Source organism: Eschrichtius robustus, chromosome 17 (assembly GCF_028021215.1).
Source record: "Eschrichtius robustus isolate mEscRob2 chromosome 17, mEscRob2.pri, whole genome shotgun sequence".
NCBI classification, from domain to species: Eukaryota; Metazoa; Chordata; class Mammalia; order Artiodactyla; family Eschrichtiidae; genus Eschrichtius; species Eschrichtius robustus.
The window spans coordinates 61,485,605-61,512,485 of record NC_090840.1 but is presented as its reverse complement, the minus strand read 5'-3'; the positions used below and the strand labels follow the sequence as shown (position 1 = coordinate 61,512,485).

General features: G+C 32.6%; 1 protein-coding gene across 3 annotated transcripts in view; it reads left to right on the top strand.

Moving 5' to 3' along the window:
* Positions 1 to 26,881, top strand: part of CSMD3 (CUB and Sushi multiple domains 3) — a 1,176,048-nt gene that overhangs the window by 423,396 nt on the left and 725,771 nt on the right. Inside the window, exon 7 of one of the 3 annotated variants that reach the window (XM_068525307.1) lies at positions 23,371 to 23,682. The exons of the other annotated variants lie outside the window; for them this stretch is intronic. Within the exon in view, the coding sequence (XP_068381408.1) occupies positions 23,371 to 23,682 (312 nt within the window). The remainder of the gene's footprint in view (positions 1 to 23,370; positions 23,683 to 26,881) is intronic. 3 annotated transcript variants of the gene reach the window in all.

The following is a 26,881-nucleotide window of genomic DNA, read 5'->3' as shown; positions in this document are numbered from 1 at the left end:
AGGTTCATAGCTCTGATTCCACATTTGTTTCTCCATGAGTGAGCATTTTTTTTTTTTTTGTTTTTACAGAGACAGTTAAAAAAACTACAGTTTAACACAAGTGAAAAAAATAATACATATCAGAAAAAAATACGAAAGAATTTAAATATAATTTGTGAGTGGTGAATTTTTTTATGATAAATGGTTCTACCTGCAAACTCTAGAAAAAGGAGGTCTAGGTTCAAATCCTGTTTTTACCTTTTAGCTGCTCTAGGACCCTCATAAACTTAGTCTCTTCAACTGTAAAATAGAGATGTTAATACAGTGTATCTCAAAAGAGTTGTCCTTTTGAATGAAATTGTATACAAGGAAATTAACACATTTCCTCACATACTAAGAATTTTAAAAGTCAGCTCGTAGTTTTAATATTATAAATTTCTTCCCAGTAGAATACACTTAAATGGGCCACTTGAGATATTTTGTCTCATGTTATTTGTAGGTTCCTCTCTCATTAAGTTCCTTAAGAGACACGTTAAATTCACTCCCACAGAGTCTCAACTGTGACCTGCCCATGGCAGTCATTTATCCATCCATTCATTCATTTATTCAACAAACATTTATTGAGGATGTTCTGTGTCCTTTGCTAGGGACAGGATGATGAAAGAGAGGTGCAAAATCCTTGCCTTCATGACTGTTATAGTTGAGGAAAGAGTTAAATAAAATTATATATATGTTAAACAAACAGACCAAAAAAAAAATAATAAAAGAATAAAGAAAGAAAGGAATTTTAAGTGCAAACATCTGTTATAAATGAAAAAAATGGAGGGGGCTGGAATAGAGAATAAGATAGGGATTGTAGGACCTAGGTCAATTAGATACCCAGGGAACATAGCTCCCTGATTAAGTAATGAAAAAGCAAGAAGCTTAGAAAGAGAAGAATGGAGTGGGGCAGTCCCAGAGCAGTGGGACTGAGGAGAACAGGCCAGTCAGAATAAACAAAGGCCCTGTGGAAGAAAAAGCTTAACATGTTTGAAGGATCTAAAAAATACCCATGTGCTGAAACATAGCAGAATTAAGAATTAAGTGACCTGAAGTAATGTTGTAGAATCATGTCCTCAGGCAATGATAAAATATATAGAAGAATGTTAAGCAAGAGAGAGTTGGCAATATGTTTTAACTTTGAGTTTTTTTCACATATGTGTGGAAAATATACTATATAGGGGCAAAAATGAAAGTGGGAAAACGGGTTGGTGAGAGAAAACAACTGCCCGAATTAGGACAAGGAGGTAAAAATGAAGGCAGATTTGATATAAATTTGAGTTGACATGGACAGGACTTACTGATTAATTGCATGTTGATACAAGGGAAAAGAAGAAATTATGAATGATTTCTAAAATTTCCTTGGTAAGATATAAAAGACTCTAAGGAGAAAATATTTTACAGTGAAAAGAAAGAAAAAGCACTCTTTGAGGCCTTTTATATTTTAGTTCATCAAATATATTTTGTGTATATTTGTGTCATCACAGAAAAGACTATATAGGTATGTTAAGAAGGAAGATGAGTATCTATATATGGAGTTCATAAGGAGTTCTAAGTTTCATTTGGGATTCATACCCTAAAGAGAGCATTTAAAACCATGAGATTTGTTGAGTTCCCCCAAAGACACAAAAGTGCAAAGTCAGAGAAATGACAACCCAGGACTGAGCCCTGAGAAACTCACTATTTAAATTTTATGTAGAGGAGCAGGAACCAACAAGATATTGAAAAGAATCTACCAAGTATCTGTAAAGTAGATGGAAAACTAGAAGACAGTGGTTTTGTAGAAGTCCAGACAACAGAATGTTCCATGAAAAATGGAGTGGTCAAGCATGACATGCTCTAAAAGCTTTTGTGCTCTTCTTTACATTAAATCCTTAGAAGAATATTTGGATATTCATTATATTCTATTCTTCTCATCTCATTCTCTCCTGGACCACTTCCAATCACTGTCTATCCCTATAATGAACAGAGGTCACTATTTCTCAATTTTTGTATTATTTAACTTATTAACAGAATTAGACACAATTAATTCTCCCCTCCTCATTGAAACACATTCTGCCTCTAGAGTGCTACTCTTTTCCTACTCCCCCAACTCACTGCTGAAACCTCAGTCTCACTTACTGGTTTCCCCTCAGACTTCTGATCCGTATTCAGGCTTTTGCCTGAAGTTCTTTGGTTATCTCATTCAATCCTGTGGCTCTAAATACTCTATGCTGATGGCTACCAGAGTTATATCTCCAGCTCAGATCTTCTTCCCTGAATTCCAGCTTCGCATGTACAAATGCCGTACAACATCTCCACTTGGATTTCTAATATGCTTCTCAAACTTAACATCTCCATAACTGAATGGATATTTTCTTGAAAAGTCTGCTTCTTCCAGTCTTTCTGTCATTAAACAAATGACAATTCTTCTTTTCCAGTCATCAGGATAAATCTTTGAAATCATCATTGACTCATTTTTTTCTCACATTTCATGTCAGCCAGTCAAGATCAGCTCTAACTTCAAAATATCCATAATGTTTGTAACTACTTCCTTCCACCTCCACTGCAACCACCCAATTTCTAGCCACCATCTCCTCGTGCCTCAGTCATTGCAACTTCTACCTAAAAGGTCTCCCTGCTTCCATCCTTGGCCTTCTATAGTCTATTTGAAATAAAGCAGCCAAAATAGTATTTTGAAAATTTGCTCAGCTAAAGCCCTGTAATGATTCAATCTCAACTGTTGTAAAATTGTGTCTAATTTACTTATATGACTTAGCCTTTTTACCTTGCTGACCTCACTCCTTCCTTCCCCACTCTTTCTTTTGTCATAACAGCATTCTTGCTGGTTCTCCAAGTGTCGTAAGTGCACCTGTCTTAGGGCCTTTGCATTTGCTGTTCTCTCTGTCTGGAAGGTTCTTCCCTTAGTAATTTGTGTGGCTCAATCTTTGATATATTTCACATTTTCACTTAAATCTCATTTTCTCTGTGGGGTCTTCTGTACCACCCTATTTAAAATTACATCTCTTTTCCTGGCATTCAGATCCCTGCCTCCTTGCCTTGTATTATTTTTCTTTATAGTGCTATTCATCATCTGAATATAAGCTTCCTAAAGATAGGGATATTTGGCTATTTTCTGCACTGCTATATGCTGAATCACTAGACAAGTTCTTGACATATAGTAGGTGTGCAGTAAATAGAATAGAATTGGTAACATAGAGGTAATTTCTCTGGTAAAATTTGAGTAGTACCCTAAATGAACTTGTTTGAGGTATAAATATGAAGTGAAGATATAAAAACAGATTTTGTAGACAGTGCTTTCAAGAAATCCAGCTAAGAAGGAACAGAGAAATGTGAAGGTGGTTAGAAGTGTCAGGATAAGGTTTTACTTTATTTTCTGTTTTTTAACATTGGAGAATGAGAGTATTTTTCCATAATTATGTAAATGACCATATAGAATAAGAAATTAATAATGTGAGGGAGCAAAGAATGTAACCAAAGACCAAAGTTCTAGATGTGTCATAGGATGTGATCCAGAGAACAAATGGGTAGATTTTTTGTTTGCTTGTTTGTTTGTCTTTCTTTGATAAGAAGAAAGATATTTCTTCCAGGATAGAAGGAAGAGGGGGATAAATATTTACTGAATAAATGTCATTAAAAATGCTTCTTTATTTAAATTATTCTCAAGGAATGATAGCTAACTCAAGGCTATTTTTCAATTTGGGAAGAGTCACACATTTCAACATTCTAAAAAATTTTAAATTTTTAATGATTTTAATTTATAAAATCATTTATAAGAATGGAAGAAAAGATAAATGCACATAGTCTGATGTTCACCAATGTGGGCATCTCCCAAAATAAAAGCAGTAGGTGAGACAATTAGGAAAGAAATCCTAAATAAAGTGGAACAGAGACAAAATTTGTATCTGAGTCTCTTTATTCCAAATCCCATGTTCTTTCTAATACAATTCACTATGTATTTCACTTTAATTGTTTGTGTGTGAATGTTATAATGTTTAGTTAAGTACTTCTGTACAAATTTTCAAGAAATGACATTATACAAGAAGTTTTAAAAAGAAGGGGTACAAGATTTGGGAAATACATTTTATCTCCTGTATTATTAGTTCTACCATTTTCTGACAACCAAAATGGTAGAAGCGATTCCGTATAGGCATCAAACAATTAAACTTGTAAAGCATCTTCAATGAATTAGTATTTTAGCCTCTGATAATGTCAACTAATATAAAATCAAAGAAAAGTGCAGATATGATATCCCTTTGACCATTAAATTGACATTTCTATATTTTGGAGTTCTGATATAATTATTCTGCAGACTTTAAATTCCCTAGCCAATAACTACCTGCCACAGGATTATTAGCTATTATTCAGACATTCATACGACAAAAATTCATACTATATCTCATAGAGACAGTTGCATGACAAAAACAGGTATTCATCAATAATCATAAATCATTAATGCCCATTACAACTTTGATTGAGTGAAATGACTAATTACTTTAAAATGTGGGTGAAACAGACGTTCCAGGATAAATAATTTAGAAATTGAGTTTTTAGTTAATAAAAATGTTTTAAATGTGTAACATTTATTGAAGAGCTGGAATCTATCTTAGAATAGAATAAAAGAATTCTGTGCCTTTCCATCACTACCTTTAAATAAGTTCTATCAACTTTTTCTTTTCATCATTACCACTGGACATTGCTTCTGTGCTGGGCACTATGTCAAACATTTTATTCCATGTATTTCATTGCATCCTCGCAACATATGCTGTACTGTTTTTCTTTTCTCCATTTTACAAATTAGGAATTATAAGAGTCATAATTACTAATCAATTTCATGAAGTTTTCTTAGCTGTTGGGGTAGGGATTCATAGCCAGATCTGTCTGACATCGCAGCATATGCTCTAACCTGGTACAGTGCCACTATAAAAGAGGAACAAAGTGCTGTATGGCTTCCATCAGAAACCACCACTGTTATATATTACACTATCACCACTGTCTTGATTGGCTTCTTTCAGTATCCAGAAATATGGTTCCACTGACACTTAAAATTTAACAGAATACATTTATCTTTTTGAGTCAAGAGTTCATCTCTAGCCCAAAGTTCATCTAATTTTTTTTAAGGCTGCTAAGATATAGAGTATGTGTACACAGTTACACAGATTCCTTCATGACTGTCCATCCTCTGTCTAAAACTATGTGATATTTTTCACCCATCTACTTGAAACAAACCTATCTAGCTTTTCTTCTCAAAACCCTGTTTAAAATATCTAAGTGACAGTTATATCAAAAAACTACTTAGTTAATCATTCTCAGTGTGTCTCCCATTAAGTGGTTTGCTATACATGTATGTTTTCTAGTAAATTTGAGGTAAAGTTTGGTATTTCCTTGTCTGTGCATACATATATCTCTCCCAGAACCACTGAATCAGTGCACACCTTCAAAATCTTCTTTCTCCTCATGGACTTCATTAAATTAGATCCTGAACCTCATAAGGTGGAAGTGCAGCCTAAACTGTCCTGTCTCACAAAGAGACAAAATGTTATTTTTAATTATATCTTTCTGAGATTAGTAAGAACAGCTGCAAATATACCCTTCAAATCAGATAAAAAAAAATTTATGGAACAATTAAAATTACATTTTACAGCTCTAATTATCTGAATAGAATTTCAGTATTAGAAATGATAAGGATGTGAAAATGACAAACAAGGCTTCTCCTTTTCATTTGACTGTTTCTGCTTCCATTCCCATGATATCATAAAATGTTATATGAATTAGACTAAGTCATGGTTATATGGGCTACTTTGGTTATTTATTTAAGGTACCTTAACTACTTAGAATTTAAATGCTTAAACTCCTCAGTTACTTCAAATTTCTTAATGCAAATTATAATTAAATATTCATCACACCTCCAAATGAGACTTAGAAATCAGAGATAAAAGCTAAAAGATGTGACAAGTTAAAATCCTTCAAACAAATTTCTCTTACTAGAACTATGGTTTCTGGGTGGCCAAAGAGTAACAAATGACTGCTTCAAACTGCTTAATATCTTTCATGCTACCCTTTATAGATTTCTCCTTTACCAACTCCTCTCATATTATTTGCACCAAAACTGAACTAGCTGTCAGTTTCTTCATTTTTTCATACTTCTTCATCCTTGCATACACTTATCTCTCAACCTCAGCTACCCCATCCCATCCATTGCCTACATCTCTTAAATGCAGTTATCTTCATATTTTTTCTTATATAGAGATTCAGATATGATCTGTCTCCTTTCCCACCTTCCCTTGATTCTAGCTAATTTGTAGAAATTTTATATCTCCTTTAATGGAAAATACATGTCTTATTAACCTTCAGACAGAGAATAGTGCCCTGGAAATTATAAATATAGATATCTTTTATACAATAAGTGCATGTAAAAATTTTTTATTTATTAATTTTTTGTAGAATATTTTAAGCCAGTTATATTTTATATATTTCCAGACTTTTACAAATGTATTTTTTCCAAATATAAAAATAAAAGACATTGTTACCACTGGTGATGTCTAATTCTATTATTTTTGATTGGCAAGCCTACTATTATTCCCCATTTGGGAATGCTGTGAGTTGCTTTTATTAAGTTTTCTAATTTCTAAATAAATATGGTTTATATGCATAGGTGTATTGGTTCTACACTTATCAGTAGTATAATGTGAAGAAGGGATGGACATGAAGATGTAGGGTGTCAATGTAGTATTATAGAACAAAGAGCATTTATTGGAATTACAGTCAAGCCCATGAAATTCTTAGCCCTTGAAATCTCAATTTTATCATTTATAAAACAAAAATAATAATTTCTAACATATAATATTATTGTGATAATTATAGCCCATGGTATTTTTTAAAGCATCTATCACAGTACCTGGCCATTTTAGACATAATGGGGACTTACATGCTAATTTAACTAATTTCCTATATGATTATTTTTCATGAAAAAGATTGACAAAATAATATTGTATTTTTTTCTTTATTGTATTTATTTATTTTCTTCATTGGAGTAATAATAATGAAGTATATGCTTGTGGTCTTTTCCAGTTTTCAGTTGCCTTTTGCATCCAGCTATCCTTTACAACTCTGTTTCTGCTAGTAGCTGGAAGTATACATACTCATTGAGTTGGACATATCAGATGAAAATATAGGAGATTACTTCACATACGTGGACTGTGCTTTTAAAATTCCTTGATAGTTTTAACCAGCACAATCACACATTTATACTTGATATTTACGATAAATTAGGTAAATATTATCTAATTTAAAATTCATTTAAATTTTAATTAATCCCATGATCATTGGTTTGCCTGTTGAGTCAACCCATTGTCCCCAGTCATCAAAAATATTATCTCTATCCTTTATATCTGCACTAGCCTTCTCTTTGGTCTGTCCTCTGACTCTATTGCCTCTCTATAATCTATTATCTATACAAAACTAGAGTGATTTTTAAAAAAATACAAACCATGTCAAACTCAAAACCTCACCATGGCTTCCTAGCACATTTATTTAAAAACTTCACTGATACAGCTGACTGTTTGGCTCTACATGTTCACCCCTTGCCTGTATCACCAAACTCATCCCTACGTGTCTCCTCCCTGCCTGTGACTCAGCAACACTGGCTTTCTGGAATTCTTATCCCCCAGCCTTCATGTGGTTGACTCCTTCCTGTCCTTTAGGTCATAATATAAATATCCTCGTCTCAAAGAGGCTTTCATTGACAGGTACCAGGCACTCTCTGTTATGCCACTTTTAAAATTTTCTTCAGTTCACTACTGGACATTTCCTTTCTTTGTTAATTTATTGCTTTATTGTATCTCTTCCCCTTTAAAAATGTAAGTTCCTTGAAAGGAAGATGGGGTGTGATTTTTTTCCCTTTATATCCTCAGCATAATAATGCCTAGCACATGGTAACACTCAATAAATATTTGTTAAATGAACCAACAAAGAAATGCATTCTTTTTGTTAGATATATTAGCCCATTTTCGTAATTCAAGAATTACCACATCTCATGTCATTCTGTAGAATGCCATAATCTCATTTTCTTTTTATGTCCTATTTAGCCTTGGCATCCTTCTCGTTCCTTAAAACTTCAAAGATGAAATTTTTCTAAATATCTTGGATACACTTTCCCAGCATATATGATAGGCTGTAAGGGGTCATGAAAGAGCATTATTCACAGTCACATTTGTTCCAGTTAGGCTGGTGTCTCCCTGCTGCTCACAGCATCTGTTTCTTTCAGGGACTGTGCTACTCAGCTTTCAGCATTCCCATCACTTTGTTATTTATTTGGAACATTGGTTTCAATTAACCATTTGGATATATTTTGAACCTCAGTACTCATTATACTTCCTGTATCATCCCAGGCAGTTCCTCATTCTGCATGGATCTGCTCTTGGCTCTTAATATGGACTCTCTGGTCTGATGTATTTACAATTTCAACCTTTGCAAATATGAAGTCTGGTGCAGAAGCTCTGTAGTAGCTATTTTCAGACTTTTTCATCTTTGGAATGCTCTAGTGGGAAAAAAGCCAGGAAACCTACCTCATTTTCTTCCACATGCCACTTTGTCACATACTTCTTGTCATAGCAGCAAACTACTACCATAATCAACTCCCGGTACACATGCACACATATACACATACATGAGCATGCACACACATGCACATTAATAGCAAAGTGATTTGTTTAAATTTAAATCAGCTCTTCCCTTATATTACTTACTTAGAATAAATTAGAAAATAAAACCCAAACTTCTTAAAATAGCACACAAGTCCCTCATTTCCTACTACTTAACATTTTCTCACTGCCCTCTTAGACATACCATCTTCTTTTCTGTCTTAGATTCTTTGTATTTGCCATTTTCTCTGAGTGGAAAAGTGTTCCCTCAAGTCTTCCTGTGATAGGCTTTTTTTTTTTTTTGGTACCATTCAGGAGTCAGCACACAAATTTTAGAGAGGATAAGTCAGTGTGATTTAGGCTACCCTCAACAACCTAGGCACTCTGCCTCCTTATATTTGTGCCTTTATAGTGCTAACATTGCTGAAATCACCATATGTACTTTCTTGATATCTCTTCCCTTCCTTTGATCATTTTAGCAACCAGAGGAAGGCCTGGAATGTATTAAATGTCTAGTACAGTTGTAGGAGGAAAGAAAGAAAGAAAAACAGAAAGAGCAAAGAGAGAAAGGGAAGGAGGAAGGAGGTGAGGGAGAGGAGTGGGGGGAGAAAGAGACAGAGACAGAGAAACAGAGAGAGAGAGGATGGCAGATGAACAACATATTAAAATAAGTGCATTATTTAAATTCAGTTTTCTATATTCATAGGTTTGTAGAGCTGGAAAGGACCTTAAACATCTTGTATAGCCCAGTGATTCCTTTTTGAGATTCCCTGGAAGAATAATAATGGTCCATTATTTTCATTATTTCAAAAAGCTTATTTAAAATTTACCCATTACAGTGTATCACATGCAAACTAAAATACCAGTTTTCTTTGCTTAGCACTATAACTAACACAGTGATATATTGGTTGCCTCATGGTGATTAGAAGTGCTGATTACCAGGTGACATGATTGGTTTTTTAAAATGAGCATCCATTTCTTACTGTGAAAGTGATTTAGTTTATTTGTAAGACAGAAGTTTTCCAAAAAATAGTTTCTTAGGGAAATGTAATGAAAGGAGCATTTCACAGTGACAGATTTAGGAACTACTAATTCAGTCCAAACTTTTTTATGATAAATGAGGAAATTAAGGCAAATCACCCACAATTTTATTCCTAGTTTCAGCATAGCCAGTATTGAACCGAGAACTAATTGCAAAACAGTGTTCTGTCTCATCTGTGAAGTGGTGTTAAAAATGATTGTAAATAATCATATTTTTCAAAAAGCAAAAGTATAGATGTAGTCACATTATAAATAATCTTTAATTGCTATAGATCACTTCACTAGGCCAACTCAAGAAAATGTACTGTATATAATTTGTATGTACTATTTTGGGATCACAAAATAATATTTTAAGTATCTCATTCTCTTCTATATTGCAAACCTCAGTTTATGTTATTGACTGACTGGCATACTATTTTTTAATTCTAATTTGTTTCAAGGCACACCATGTGAAATTTCATCTTAAATGAACTTTAGAAGTTATTCGTCTGAATATAAAAGTATTCTCTGTACCAGGAAAGCCAGAAACTGCACAGATTCAGTGACATTTTATAGCAGAAATCATCTTTCTGAAAGGAAAATACAATTTTTGAGAGCATATTTTGAATGTAATTACACATAAAGATACATTCGAGCTGACTTTTTGCAGATAGACTCTGTAGGTGACTGTATGACATGATGGGGGCTCTGAGAACCCCCAACATCTGCCCCAATTCTATGCAGCCTTCTAGCTAGTGACTGAAATTCTGTAACACAAATTTCATCCTCTAATGAAAGACTTTGTTTGACCTTGTTGTGAAATATATTTTTACTTCAACAAAGAATTCCACCTACTATTTTGAAAAACTGGATGAAGTAGGTCCTCATAGGTGTGGCACTGGAAAATAGAAAAATGACAAAAAAGGGAAATGAATACAGACATATAAGACTTGTGGGTTAAAAATGCAAATATTTTATAATTTTAAATTTTGTTTTAGAGATGACCCCACGGTTACCACATTTTGGAATTACTAGAAGTTTACTTTTTTAATCTTAAGAATGCTTTTTATGTTTTCCATCAGTGGAAAGAGAATCCATACTATCATAATAATACTTTCTTTCAAGAAACACATTTGGTTCTGAGAAGGGATGAGAGAAATGTGGTGCTGATTAGAGTGAGTAGAATCAAGGGACTGTTTCTGTTGGATTCATACAAAGTTCAGATATCACCTCATGCCTTGTACCGTATCTGCTGTACCATATTCTTACAATATGCCCTCTACCTATATTTTCATCTTAAATTCTAGTAGTTTTCTGCTTGCAGTCTGTTTTACCCATACTAATGACCATTAATTCCTAGAAGCTAACAAAATCTGTCTTGTCTCATGACCTTTATTCATAGAGCACACTCTGTCTGGACCATCTCTTTCCTTTGTCTTCACCTTGGAAATTCCTAGTCATGTTTCTGCTTTCAGTACAAAATATTTCCTCCAGAAAGCTTCTCTTTATTAAGTCATCCCCAAGACCAAATTAGTGCTTCTATTATGTATTTCTATAAAATTCTGCATTTCACATATTGTGTCAATTAACCATAGCTTGTAAAAGCCACCCCAAGTCTTAGAGGCTTAAAACAACAATACTTTACTATTTCTCACAATTCTCTTGGTTTGCAGGATGTTTCTGGGCTCACATGTATAGCTGCATTATGCAGGGTTTACTGGACTGCAAGGTCCACTATGGCCTCACTCACTGAAGTGCCTCAATATTCTCAACTGGAGTACTTCAGTTCTCCTTCATGTGCCTCTCATTTTCCAGTAGGCTAGACATAGTTCCTTCTATGGTAGTCTCAGGGAAACATTCCAAGACAGCCAAGGTGGAAGCTATAAGGACTGTTGGAACTGAGACACAAGAATTACACAGTATCACTTCTGATTTACTCTGTTGGTCATAGTAAGGCAGGAGGACTACTTAGATCCAAGGGCATAGGGAAATAGTTTGTACCTCTTGATGGAAAGAGTTGGCAAAGAATGTGTGGCCACATTTAATCTAACACACCAACATAGTGCAGTCATATTTTACTGTTTTTTCTTGTTTGTTTCTATTTTTTTTTACTTTTATTTTAATTAAAATTTACTTTTTTTAAAACATCTTTATTGGAGTATAATTGCTTTACATTGTTGTGTTACTTGCTGCTGTATAACAAAGTGAATCAGCTATACGTATACATATAGCCCCATATCCCCTCCGTCTTGTGTCTCCCTCCCACCCTCCCTATCCTACCCCTCTAGGTGGTCACAAAGCACCCAGATAATCTACCTGTGCTATGTGGCTGCTTCCCACTAGCTATCTATTTTACATTTGGTAGTGTATATATGTCAGTGCCACTCTCACTTCGTCCCAGCTTACCCTTCCCCCTCCCCCTGTCCTCAAGTCCATTCTCTACGTCTGCATCTGCGTCTTTATTCCTGTCCTGCCCTTAGGTTCATCAGACCAGTTTTTTTTGCAGATTCCATATATATGGGTTAGCATACGGTATTTGTTGTTTCTTTTTTTTTTTTTTTTTAACATCTTTATTGGAGTATAATTGCTTCACAATGGTGTGCTAGTTTCTGGTCTATAACAAAGTGAATCAGCTATACATACACATATATCCCCATATCTCCTCCCTCTTGCATCTCCCTCCCACCCTCCCTATCCCACCCTCTAGGTGGTCACAAAGCACAGAGCTGATCTCCCTGTGCTATGCAGCTGCTTACGGTATTTGTTTTTCTCTTTCTGCCTTACTTCACTTTGTATGACAGACTTTTATGTTTACATTATCTCTCTCACTCATCATTGTATCCTAGCATTTGAACAATGGCTAGCTAGCAATTTAATATAGATGTGTTCATTGAATAAAATTAGTGACCCTATTGCTATTATTTTAATTTTTATTCCTTAAATGTGAATTCAAATATATAAATTTTACTCTCAAAATGTAATATTGTCTCGAAGGAAAATACATATTACTTCATAGAAATATAGAGCACGAGAGACTGTGGAACATAGTTATAGAGAAATAAAGTGAAATTCCCAAGTTCTGACTGAATAGGAAGCAGTATATCACCAAGATTAAGAACACAAGCTATGGAATCTGACAGTCTGAATAAAAGTGCCAGATGTATCAAGTCTTTTATTTTTATTTCCCATTCTTTCATTTTATTAAGGTTTTAGCTCAAATGTCACTTTGTGTTTCACTACTAGCTATTATATTAATCTGTCCATTCTTCATCTCTTCCACTTGAATGTAATCTTTCTTAGGAAACGTACTGTCTGTACTACTCACCTCTGAATTATTCAGTGCCTGACGGACATAAAGTGGGCACTCAATATATTCTTGTTAGATGAATACCTGAATGAATGACTTGAGACAATAAACCCTTGAGTGAATACATGAATGAATGCCCTTAATCAAGTTATTTATCCTGGACTATATTAATTTTAATTGTATCTGCTGCATATGATTTTTGAAGGTTAAATGGAAAATGTTTGTCATAGAACTTACATGAAGTAAGTGATCCGTAATTGTTAGAGGCTATGATTATTAGAACTTGGAATCAGTGAGGAAAAGTTGCTTAGGACTAATTGATTCCTGGGTCTTTAGGGCAAAAGTCCTCATAGTAAAGTATCTACTCTCCATAAATAATAAAATTTATGTGAAGCTAAGAAAAACTATTTCTCCTATGAAATTTTCTGAAGATTAGAGAAGTCCTTGTAGGTAAAAGTTAGGAACCAGAAATTTACAGAAGCTTTTGTTCATGCAGAAAGGAAAAAAAAAAGTGATCCAATTTAGTAATATGGTAAGAAGGCTTAGGGGTGGTAATACGAGTCTTGTAACTATTAAGCAGCAAATAATTTTCAAAGATAAGTGAAATTAGATTACCAAGAACTGTTATGAGAGGAAAAACTATAATAGTTAAAGGAGGAAATAGTAAGAACACAGAGGCATCATGTCAAGCTGAAATTGAATTATTAAAAAACAAGATAGGCTGTTGGGGTGTGTATATACTTTTGCTGTATTTGCAAGTGAAACAGGTATGAAATTTAATCTACGGACTTGCATGAGCAAGAAATGTCACTTTATTCTCTTAAATTCAGATAAATTTGAGAGACCTTATTGTCCCTGACAGGAGAATTCTATCCAGGTCATTGTGTGTGAGGGTAGAAAAAACATTGGCACCTTCTTCTTCCCTTGAGTTGCAGGAGAATCCAGGGGGCATTTGCTTGGACAGTGGCACCCTGTCATCATTGTCCAAGCCCGAATTTCCCATGAAATCAGGTGATCCTGTGCTTCCCATGACAAGCCTGAGTAGAAAATCTTCGCCAAAGGTGAGAGTCCAGGTTCCTGGACTCTTCCACTTCCTGAGATGCAGTAGGGAGGTTGTGTATGTCATCTTCAGTGCCTCTCCTTGGCCCCCAACCTCTACCCAAGTCATTGATTCTCTCCTGTCACTTGATAATCCCCTCAAGAATCCTAGACTGTTAGGAAACAAAAGCTATGGAGAGATCTTAGAGCAAATGTCTCTTTTAGTCCTGCAGAACCATCCTTCCCTGAGGCAAGGGAGTTGCAAGAGAGACCTGGTAAAAGTCAGACATGTGTTGGGGAAGGAGGGGGAAGAAATACAAGGAAGAAAAAACATAAATAAATAACTTATAAGTTGATTGAGACACAAGTGTTTACACACTATTTTGTATTGGGGAGGCTAAGTAGAGGTGTACTGATTTCAGGAGTTAAGACTGTGGTTTTGGGATTATACAATTTGGGTCCAGTCCTAGCTTTTTAATTTACTAGCAAAGTGAGTTAGTGTATGTTTTGAAAGTACTCTGAGCTTTAATATCCTCAGCTCATAGGTACTTAGGACTGTGTCTGTAACACAGTAAATGTTCAGTAAACGTTGATTCCTCTTTATAACATGTTTATTTAAATAGTCTGTTATCTAGTCATTTAAAGTAACCATTAGAATGACCAATATATTTATGGTGTTTTAATCACCTGTATTCAGAAATTTGGGGAGATTAGATACCATTCCACAGGTGAAAAGCCAAGTCTCCACCATCCTTATAAAAGTTAAAAGTATACGTGAGAAAAATGATTTGATATTCATATTATTGCCTGTAATTGGAATATACCAAAATCATCTGGGTAGATATAAAACTTTTAGGTATTTTAAACCACTTTAATGATTAAGAAAACTTCCTTTTCTTTAATTAATATTTTTCATCCGAAAGTCAGTCAATTAAACTGTGTATGATCTTAATCAAATAGAATACTCTTACTCATTGTTAGGCTTTTATAGGCTTCATACCTTTGTTTTATTGATGGTATTAAAAGACAGTCTTTTTACTTAGAGTCTTAAAATAAAATGTAGTCTTTGTGAGAAGGGAACTGGACAGAATAATTACATGAGGAAATATGAAGATTTACCTTTCAATGTGGAAATATATATTTTAAATACCCCAACATATAATTATATATAATACCCCAATATATAACGTATATTTGCCTATCCAGTTAATAGTAACCTTTAATGGTAGACTCAAGTTTCTTACCATTTCTAAAGGTTTTGAAAAAACTTTCCTTCAACATGCTACTTTTTAAAGCCAAGATTGGTATTTTTTTTCCAAGAAAATCACTCCTGCTACTAATTAATTAGCTGCTACAGGATAAAAAGTGTTTTACAGAGTGTTGATGCAGGAAAATAAGACTTTTTTTGGCTTGAGTTTCTTATTAGGCTGCTCTACTTCAGCATATTTATGCAGATATTCACCAGTTGCTCAGCAACCTTTCCACAATAAATACCATAATAGTCTTTCTTCCAGAATGTCAGCCCTTTCCTATCTGCCCACACCTCCATTACACCCACCTGTTAATAATGAACCTAGTTCTTTCAAATCATATAACAACCACATGGGATCAGATATGAACCTATGATAAATGCCTCAACAAGTAGTGTTCAGTGATCTTACTGCAAGCTTCACACACTTCGCCAAAACATATATTTCTCAAACTGCCCCTATTATTTCTTTTGAGGAGAAGAAAACTTTACAATAAACTAATTCAAACTAAATAGTTGAGCAATCACTCTAATATGTGTGTTCTCTCAACCAAAAAAGCATTTGTCCGATAAGAGAACAATTATGAGAGAACAATGCCTAATCCTAAAGAGCATCTTTTTTTTTAAGTAGCATCTGGATACACAGAGAGAAATAGTTCCTTGGTTCCCTTTAAATCATATCACATATATAAAACCAGCATTAGGTATACTTTATACTTTAGGTATTAAAAAAAGAGGAACACTTACAATTAGTAAAAAAATGACAACCCCCCTGCCCTCCCCAAACTAGAAGGCCGTTATAGAAGGAAATAAAGGATAAACATGGATACACTGAGATAGTCAAAGTAAGCAGGACTCAGGGACATGATGAGCTAGGTCAGGATAAAGCCTTCTTTTATTTTTTCTTTCAACCATGATATGTATAAAGGGTAACTCCACCAGTTCCTTTCCCTTACTTCTTTCCCTTCCCCTTCACAGTACGAAATATCATCATTATAAAATATTTTTTTGGAGGGAAAAAGGTGCTGGAGAATGGAAGAAAAGGGAAACACTACCCTCATTTGAGAAAACACAAATGAAAGAGTGATTTATGTGTTCTTAGATGTCCCTTCCTCTTTTCATTACTTATGTTCCAGCACATGCAATATTAATTGCAGTTATATTATAATTATGCTTTTATATTGTTTAAATACATCTGAACAGGTCCAATTTCTTTCTTATATTTATATCCTTAAAATACGTTTAACACTCAATAACTACTAATTAAACATAAGATGAAATGTTTATATTTTTGAAAAATAAGAGAGAAGTACATTTATCCACATTCATTCTTCCCTCATATATATATGAAACATTCAAGGGGAAGTGAGAGATATACATGTATAAGACATGAATTCTACTTTCAGAACATCATTAATACATATCAGTTGTTAGAAGCAGCAATGTTCTGAAAGTGAAGGAGTTCCTTATATTACACTTTGGAATGAAAGATATGTGGTGTCCCTTTTTGCTAACAATGCCTTTAAATCTTCCATGAGAACTGGCAGCTACTCCACAAGATTTTGTGTGGAAGGAAATTAAACAAGTGTGTGTTAAGTTACATTTTGTTTGTTTTGGGGAAACCCAGAATGTGTCCTTCTAGTTTTGCTAAGAGATAAGAGCTGCTACAAGAAAGAGGTCTCAAAATGCAGGATTCTAGGAGATGGTTTTAGAAAAGTGTGAAGGGACCTTCTATCCTTTTATTCTTATGAAATATGACAAGGATGTTGTGAATCTTACTTCAAAGCTAGGTGTTCAAGTTTTATTGCCAGTATTGTGACTTTATGGATTAACATTATGCTTAGTTACACAAAAAAGGCTTCAGTTTGCATTTTGTGAATATTTATTCTTGTGAGTGGTGTGTGTGTTTGTGACTGGGCACATTAAAATAAAAAAAAGACACCTTGGACCTACCACTATACATTGTTGAGACTTCCAAAAATGTATGAAAAGGAGTGATAAGATGCTGACGCTTCGTTTTGCAACTTCACTTTAATCAACTAGGTGAAGCAAGAAATGGCTCTTTGAGACAGAAAATCTTCAAGACTCATACAGCCCTCTACTTAAATTTTCCCTCGCATGAGCTTACTATATTTTTAGTACTAAGAAATTAGATGTCTCTTCTCTCACATTCTGTGACAAACTGTGAGGATATTTAGTGTAACATTCATAGATTTATACTATATAACATATATAACATATGTTATATGACACATATATGTATTTACCATATATACACATATACATATATATGTGTGTGTGTATATATACACACACGCACACACATGTAATTTTGTTGTGGTAGACCAACAGAGTACTCTCTGTATGCTTTCTAAAACTTGGTATTTTCTATGTTTCATTTAGATAAAGATATTTATGGTTGTTTGGCATGTGGGTTTATCAAAATTGCAAACAATTCAGAATATGGAGTTTTTATCTTGTATATAAACAACTTGGCATTAGCACATATTTTGTTGAATATTTGTTTTATAATCATTTATTTACTCATAGTAAGTGTGGATTTAGTAAATGTATCACTAAATCTTGCTATCATCAGTTTCAGCTTAGATTGCAAGTATTTATTCATTTAAGATCACTTGCATCTGATAAACAATAACAAGTCCACTTGCAAAAGTTAATATTGGTGTCCCTATTTAATGCTTAAAAATTTAGATACAAATATATAACTATAAATATATTTCAATATGTCAGTGAATTCAGAAAGACAATTTTTATTTAAACTCTCAGTTCTATTTTTAAATTAATGTGTACCTAATTTATTTAATTAATTCATGATCGTAGAAAATCTGTTACTTGAATTAGTGAGATCAACTTCTTTCACATTTCATTGTATCAGAAATCTGGATTTAGGGGACAGCATTTTTGCATTGTCATGTCATAGTTTAATGGCTGAATGGTTTCTGTCTTAGAGGTGCATCGTATAATATATTTATTTAATGAGATGTTTTAAGATCATAGTCTTATTTAGTTTCAAAATAAATGCAGCATTTTAATTTAAAATCAAAACTTTTTAAGACCAATATATACCTGCTCTTTAAAACTAAATTAGAAACTAATTTTTTCAGGATTTGTCCATTTATTTTCCTAGTCAGAGACAATTTTATATTAGGTAATGACTAATCAAAGGTAGATTATTTATATTTTTCCTACAATTTAAAGGCTACTTTCTATTTGTTTACTCATCTCTTCTATAAATTGAATATTCATAGTACACACACATCCACCAGATTATACTATTAAATACTAAGCTATACAGATTTTAGAATACTGGAATTTATAATGTTTAAAATGCAAAATACTTATTTTCCCAACTACAATATGCTTCCTAACTGTAACATGTAACATGTATCAAAGCAGTGGCTTTGTTTTACTTCACCCCCTCATATTTTAATTAGTTTTCAAGAGTCCTCATTTACTGACACTTTCCTGTAAGTTTCATGTAATATTAAATGAAAGAAGAAATACAACACAAATTAAAATACATATGCTAAAATTTATAGAATATCTAAATGATGACTCATATAGAATTGCTGCATTAGTTGTATTTATATTTTATTTTGATGTTATTTTGTATATTTTTTCTTTTGCATGTTTTCATGTTAAATATGTTTATTGCATTTTTCTTCATTATATATCATTATGCCACAAAATTATTCAATTAGGATTATTTTGTTATTTAAGCTTTTATTCAAATGTTTCATTTGAAATGCTAAAATCAATGGAACATAATATATGTCTTATATAAAATAACATGCCAAATATAAATATCTAAAAGCTACTTCTGTGGATACGCAGTTATCTTTAACATGTACTTGTATAGCTGTATGCATTTTGGGACATCCACTCATATCTCTAGCAAAATATTCTGTTCTTTACGTCTGTGGTGAGTTAGACAATAATTACAAAGCAATATAGCATAATTAAAAAAAAAATCTGTAAGACTAAAATTTTAATCAAAATGAAATTCAAATTCAATTTTTTGAGTTTTTATTTAAGACACTTTCTATTACGCGTTTATAAATCGCTTTACATGAATTATGCTTATTAGTACCTTGCAGATTGTTGAAATAAGAAAACCTTCAAAAATATAATTTTTATTATGATACATAATAAAATCCAAATTTAATTATATAATTTAATTGTACTATTATATAAATTTGCCAATTTACATGTGTAACACATGTCATTTTCCATTATCATAATTCCAAGAGGACATATAGTTATGATTTACAGAAGCATGCTTATATGTGTAAATCATTTCATTTTATTTTTGTTATATTTGGAAATGTTTTATTAAAATATTAATAAAATTATATTTTAGATGTATTTATATTTTAAACATCACATTTATAATATATCTATCTCTAGCAAGTTAATTGACAGGGTAATCTGATTGTGATAAACTACATCTTGTATACATGGTTTTATTTCTAATGAAGAATGGGTTTTTTGAATGTACATTTTATTCCTAAATTTGGGTTGTATGTCTTGTAACATGCATTTAATACTGTGCTATTAAAGATAATGCTTACATAATGGTGTAGCATACTTAAAATATTTTAAAAGAAAGTAAGTTATAGTTTAATATTGAATTAGATATATATTTAATATTGAATTGTTGCTATATATGATCCTAAGCCTTTTTCCAGCATTGGCAATTTCCTCATAAAACAGTTATGTATGCAGAAATGTTGAGTATTTTGAAACTGTTAAATGATGCATTTTGACAACTTAAAAATCTGTTTCACACACTGCCAATTTAAAATGGTACCAAAATTAGTATTCTAAATTGGTCTACATTTTAAATAAAATGATTATACAATATATGATATAATTGTATAGTGATGGATGATTCTATTGCCTTATAAAGGAAATCAATGTTTTTTATAGTTCCACTACATATATATGTATATATAAGTGCCTAACTAAATTTAGATGCACTTCTATTTCCTGCCATTATGAGATATATCTACTTTTTACTCTACAGAAATTTGAACATTCTAAATAAATCCATTTCACACTAACATTGTAAACTATCATGGTTTGGGAATGTTGATACAAGTCTTCAAGTAACTATTACTTATGCATTTAAATCTTCAGATTCCACACTTTTTCAGTGATGTTTTTGAAAGTTCAAAACAAAACCATCAATTTTTCCTTTCTTTGGAATTATTCTTCATTTCATTATACTGTTTGACCTATGATTTACCATGTTAAAAATTATAGTCATGTTTCATTCATGAAATGTATCCTCTTTATTATTGTTATTATTAACAATAATAATTAGAATTATTATTAAATTCATTCATTCTTTTATTCTTTCTTCTGAGGGATATTTCTTGAGCATCTACTATGTACTGGGTACTGTCCTAGATACTTGAGATTCAGTAATGAATGGAATTTACAAAAATCTCAGCCTTCAGGGACCTTGCATTGTAGTATGGGGAGGAAAAATTATGAACACAAAATATAAGTAAAACATAAGAACTGGTTAGTAAAATATCTGGTTGAAATATATAGCTAGTTATACAATGGTTATTAAATAAATGTTTTTTAATGCTTTATTCAAATATTACACCCTGTTCTGCATTCAGGTTAAGAGAATAATACTGAATATTCACTACCAATAGCCAGAGTAGAACTCTATTACTGAAGATTTTAAGATTGGGAGTGCTAGCAAGTCCTGGATCTAAACGCTACTAAAGATCACTTCTAACTCACAAATTTGTTTAAGAACTGTATTTATCCTTTGGGGTCTTCAAAAAACGGGTGTTTGGAATTAGTCTGTAGATCTTAAAGATTAGTTATAGAAGCAACCTGGACACATTCCTAAGAATTACCCCAGATTCATTTACCCAAATACAAGAGATTATTTAGGATTAATTGTAATGACCTTCAGTGATGAAATATAATAAATAACTATTCAGTTTACTTCCTTGTTAAAGGTAGAAACACTGAGATTTGAGAGAGTACAAATTCCATTATTTTTTATACTTTTAGATTGCATTTAGCAACATATGTTTACAGTTAAATGCTTTCCTTTTTTAAACTAAACCTGAAAGCCTGGAAATTATGATAAAGTCAGGTAAAGTTCTAAAGTATTAGTTTTTATCCTGATTTCATACTTCCTTTCAAAAAGAAAGGTACAATTAAACTTCCCAGAATAATATGGATCAGGTACTGATCCATTTTTATAGTAATGAGCACATGAACATCAAAATGTCTGATTTACCATGAGGTCAGTTACTGAATGTTAGTAATGCACGTGTAGTTATTGCTTAATCATGTGATTAAAGAAAACCCTTACCAAATATTAGCTTAGTAAATATTACTGGCCAATTTGCATAACCAACATGCATTTAGTAGATTTTAGTATTCACAAAGTAACTTGGATGAATATTCAATAGCAACTTTTTTCTGATTAATGCTTTACAGTATATTAAAAGTCTTTAAAATAATCTGGTAATTGTCAGACCTCATTTACCCCTGCCCACCACAAAATACAATCATTTAATTTTTTGAATTTGTAAATCAGATTAAAATGATATGAAAACACAGGCTGGAAGAATTAGTAACAGACATGTGCTCTTTTGCTTGCTTGTGAATGACAGGGGTTCATGTTTGACTTCTTTTTTAAGTTTAAAGCAGGAAGCCGAATTACTAGTCCTACTAAGCATCTGCCTACGGGGTGGGGGGAGGGGAAGGAGGCAGAACATGCTCAAGCCACATTACGTGATATAGCTGTTTTTTCTCTCGCAAAATGCATAAAATATCCCCATGTATTTTTGTCTAAAATATCTAAATATACATTGTGGACAGAATTTTGAAATGCAGTTTATTGAGAAAGCAAATATATAAAAACATATACCACTCATTGGCTTTAAAAAAATACTCAGAAGTTTTCTAACCAGGACATGATTATTATTCCTAATTAGTAGCTGTTCCTCCAAAATTCAATACTTTTTTCTTAAGCATTTTAGCTGTCAAGATCCTTCTAAGTATATCTTCATTCCGTTTCATGCTTCTATTATAAAGTTACGTCTTTTTTCCTTATGTGAGAATTACGTACTACCAAGCACAATCTTTGAAAAAGTTTAAGTGAAAGAAAAAAGAAAATCCTAATTTGATACCTTTAAAACAATTTTAAAATTATAGTGAAACTTTAATAAGGTTAAGAATGTGGAGAATTACTGTGACATGCTTATGAGATATTTGGAAATTTTCAACCTTTTTTTAAAGCTAGTTTTGTATGAATAAAATTTCCATGCTAATAATTAATTTTCAATCATTTCTAAATAAAACAATTTGTTTAATTTTAACTAGTTGAAAATTGGCTAATCTCAAGTTTTATTTTAAAACTCTGAAAAATATTACCCAACTTACAAAACAACCTGGTAAATTCTAAAGTATGTATAGCTCATGACATTGAATATTTTATCATGTTGACTGCTTTCTGGCAAATGAGGTTAAGATAGACATTTACATAGAGTAGTTTTGCAGAGCTTCATTTTTTAAAATCATTTTGTTTTCAGTTTGGCTTTGATTTTTAAATTCTCCTTTCTTCACTTGTTTGTCTTAAAATAGAAAAATCTGATATCTTTCCCAGAAATCATGAAGTGATATGGCACAGACTATTCAAAGCATACTTCTGAGAAAAGTGTGGTTACACAGTTACCCATTCTGTCAAAACTTGTCACTTGCCAGGCATTTGTTGCTAAAAAATCATCTGTAGATAAATAATGAATAAGACTGATTCAGGGCCATGTAAAGGGTTTACTGTTTCACCTTTTTCTCCCTAATGTGTTACAATTAAAATGTGATATATTTGTGTATAATATCCATTCATAGGTTGATTGATATAGACCAAACATCAGATCTGGTTACTTCACATTTTAGTGGCGTGTTTGTGTTTTGCCTTTTCATGTTTGATAATACTTAAGGTGATAGAGGGAATATAATTTATTAAACTTATCAGAAAAAAAAAAAAACAAAATTTAAAAGAAAAAGTTAGCATCTAGTGCTACTGTGTCCCACAGGTTCTTCTCCATTGACCCACACTACCTCCACTGGTGAGTTAGAGGAGCATAACAGGACTACCACTGGTGCTATTGCTGTTGCTAGCACATCTGCAGATGTTACTGTATCCAGTGTTACAGCTGTCACCATCCATAGACTTTCCGAGGAACAGCGAGTGCAAGTAAAGAATCTCAGAAATTCAGGTCTGGACCCCAACACATCCAAGGACGGGCTCTCTCCTCATCAAGCAGATACACAAAGTACAAGGAGAAGACCAAGAAATGCTGAACAGATAGAAAGAACTAAAGAGCTTGCAGTTGTTACTCATAGAGGTATTGGATGTTATTTTACTTGTGCCCATTTAGTTACAGCCAAACTATATTTTGGTAATGATTCTAATTAGAGAATGAGCTCAAACAGAGCCAAGATGTAGGAAGTGAAAGAAAGAGTTCAAAGTAGCTGAAAAATATAGACAGTAACAGTCAGAACCTGAATAATTTGAAAGTACAGAAATTAGAAAAAATAACAAATCAAAATGCAGTGCAAATGTTGGAGGGAGGAGGGAGTAAAAATAGAAAGAAAATAGTGCATAAAGGATAGTAAAAATAAGTACTAAATACCTGTTGCTTATTACATACCACTTATGGTATTGAGATAACATGAAAATAAAAAAGCTATTTTTCTATTAATAAGTGCACATATTTACTGATTGATGATTTATCCCATGGAGTAATTTTCATATTTGCATGAAATTTTTGTTACACAAATGTTAATTTATTATTGAGAAAATAGATAATTTGATTGGGAAAAATGAAAACATTATGTCTGGTGATATTTTATATAGCTTATTCTACTATTTCTGAATTACCTATTGCCTGACCCATATGACTGTAGTGAGAACAGATTTCTCATTTTGAAAAGGTAACAGTTATTCATTGATATTATGACTCCAAATTTAATATTGTTTAACTTCCTACTTTAATTTTTAGAGATAAAAATACCACAGAGCCAAATCATATATTGGTAATTTTCTAATCAATTAATATAAGCCTATCTTTTACAAAATTAGGAAGTGTAGCAAGTTTCTTTTTCTCGGTAGCAGGTTTCATTGAACAGTTTAGGAAAAAATTAGTGTAGTATCAGAAACTAACAAATATATATTGATATATGCATCAGTGGAAATATTAATTAATTGCACATTAATATTTGGAGGAGAACAAAATATCTACTCCAGCTCTATTTCCAACTCATAATCATATATTCTCCAAAACGGCTATGGTTTACGTAATATGGTTATACATGGTTTAACATGATATAAGTAATAGAAAACCATTCAAATGCTTAGTACACACTAAGGAGAAAAATCAAGACATCTTTACATAAATTGATTGAAAATCATACAGAAATATCTCAGAAGCTCATTTCCATCAGAATTCATACTGAAAGTACTTACTTTGATTCTCTTTAATAAGAAGCATTCTAAAATGAATTCTTGGGAATTCCCTGGTGGTCCAGTGGTTAGGGCTCCGCGCTTCCACTGCAGGGGTCATGGGTTCAATTCCTGGTCGGGGAACTGAGATCCTGCAAGCCGCGTGGCATGGCCAAAAAAAATAAAAAATAAAAAAATAAAATGAATTCTTAGCATGTGACAGTCTCCTTTAAAGGATTAAAATGATATCATCTTGGTTCTCTATTCACTCTCCTACCATGAATATTTCCACTCATGTGAATATAGGGATCATTATCAAGTTTATGATTTGCTTAATCAAGTAGATTTTCTTATTACCGGGAAATAAAAAATGTGTAAATATTAATGAAATATCGATTAAGAAAAAAGCCCTTCAATTTAGTATTTTCACTCTCTTCAGAAATTTGCATGAGCTAATTATTAACATTAACAAACTTTCCTGTATTCATTCTATTACCCACTGAAAAAGAGGCAGGTAATTTTCGGACATAAGTTTATTATTTATCAACTAATAATACAAATGCCGCTTCAGCCAAAGTTGCCATCAGGTGATTTGAGAAACTCTGATGCTACAAATTAAATATTTTGTAGAACTTGAATAAATAATTCAGATTGAAAAGAGAATAAGTAGTTGTCAATTTTTAGATTAAATAATGTGATTTGAAAATTAATCTAAAATTTGAAGTACATTCAGCTAAATTTCAATTAAGCATCAAGATTACATCCTTGGTAAATTCCAAATCAGTGCTCAAATTTTCTCAAATGTTGTCATAATCTCCCAGTGCTGTTTTACAGCATTCAGAACATTTAGACCTGTTTCACATATATTCTTTCTAAAATAGTGTTTATGGATATGATATTCATTCAATGCTGCCATCTACCTTGGTCATAAATATTTTTAATCATTGATGTTTAAATTATGTTTACAGAAAACATTTTGAATGTTATATTCATCATTTTTTAGTGACTTAAATTATTATACTTTCATCAAATCTTTATTTTAATTAAAATTGGTCCTTCTGACTCTTCTTCAGTAACCTGCTATTTCAGTGATTTTAGTTGGCTCATTACCTATTATATTTGACACACAAACTATTAACATTTGGGGCAAAAAACAATGTCAATGTTAGAAGTAAAGGAAACCTGTTATCCTATATCTATTATGCTTTTTAAAAACCTCAATATACAGCTATATTTTCAGACATAAAACAGTCCTCAAAGACTTAACTCTAAGCAGTACCAAATTTCTAAATAAGGATTGTCTGACATGAAAACAGTATTCTTTTTAAGAATAATTTCAGTTCAGCCAGCATGTCTGAAATGCCCACTGAGCTCTGTTCTGTGCGAAATAAGGATGAATATTACATGGCCCCTTCTTTCAAGAGAGTGAGATAGAGTGGAGAACATAGAGAAATCCATCCTGGTGGGACAAGGAAGATTTTGTAAAGCTCATGGCTGAGCAGAGCACTAAAGGAGTTACAGGATGCATGTAGGCAGTGAGTCCTTTAATTGACATTTTAGATGAGTCAGTAAAAATAATACAAAACTAACTTGCTTAATTTTTCTAGATATTTTACAGAAAAAATAATTCTTGTTCATCTATTCCATTCTGCACAATATAGTCAGAATCACCTTTTAAAAATGGAAATCTAATCACTTCATTCCACTGCTTTAAAGCTTCCACTGTTTTCCCAGTGACCGTGGGAATAAAGCCAAGACTTGATGATGACCCATGGGAACCTCTATGATCTGGCTTTTTGCCTATATCTCCAAATTCATCTCTCTCACAGTCATTCTTTATTTTTCTGGCCCCAAATAATTTCTTTTAGTTTGTCAAACATACCATGTTCTTTTCTACCTCAAGCCACTCCCATAAGCTATTCCTTCTTCCTTTCAACCAAATCATTCTAATTCTCTTTCCAAGATTTAGCTTAAATTGTTGTAACTAGCGACTTTAAGTTCTGTAAGGTAAGGAGTGGATGGGTCTTGTTCATGCTGCATTCCCAGTGCCTAGAACAGCTTCTGACCCATAGACATATTTAGATAATATTTAGTGAACTGAT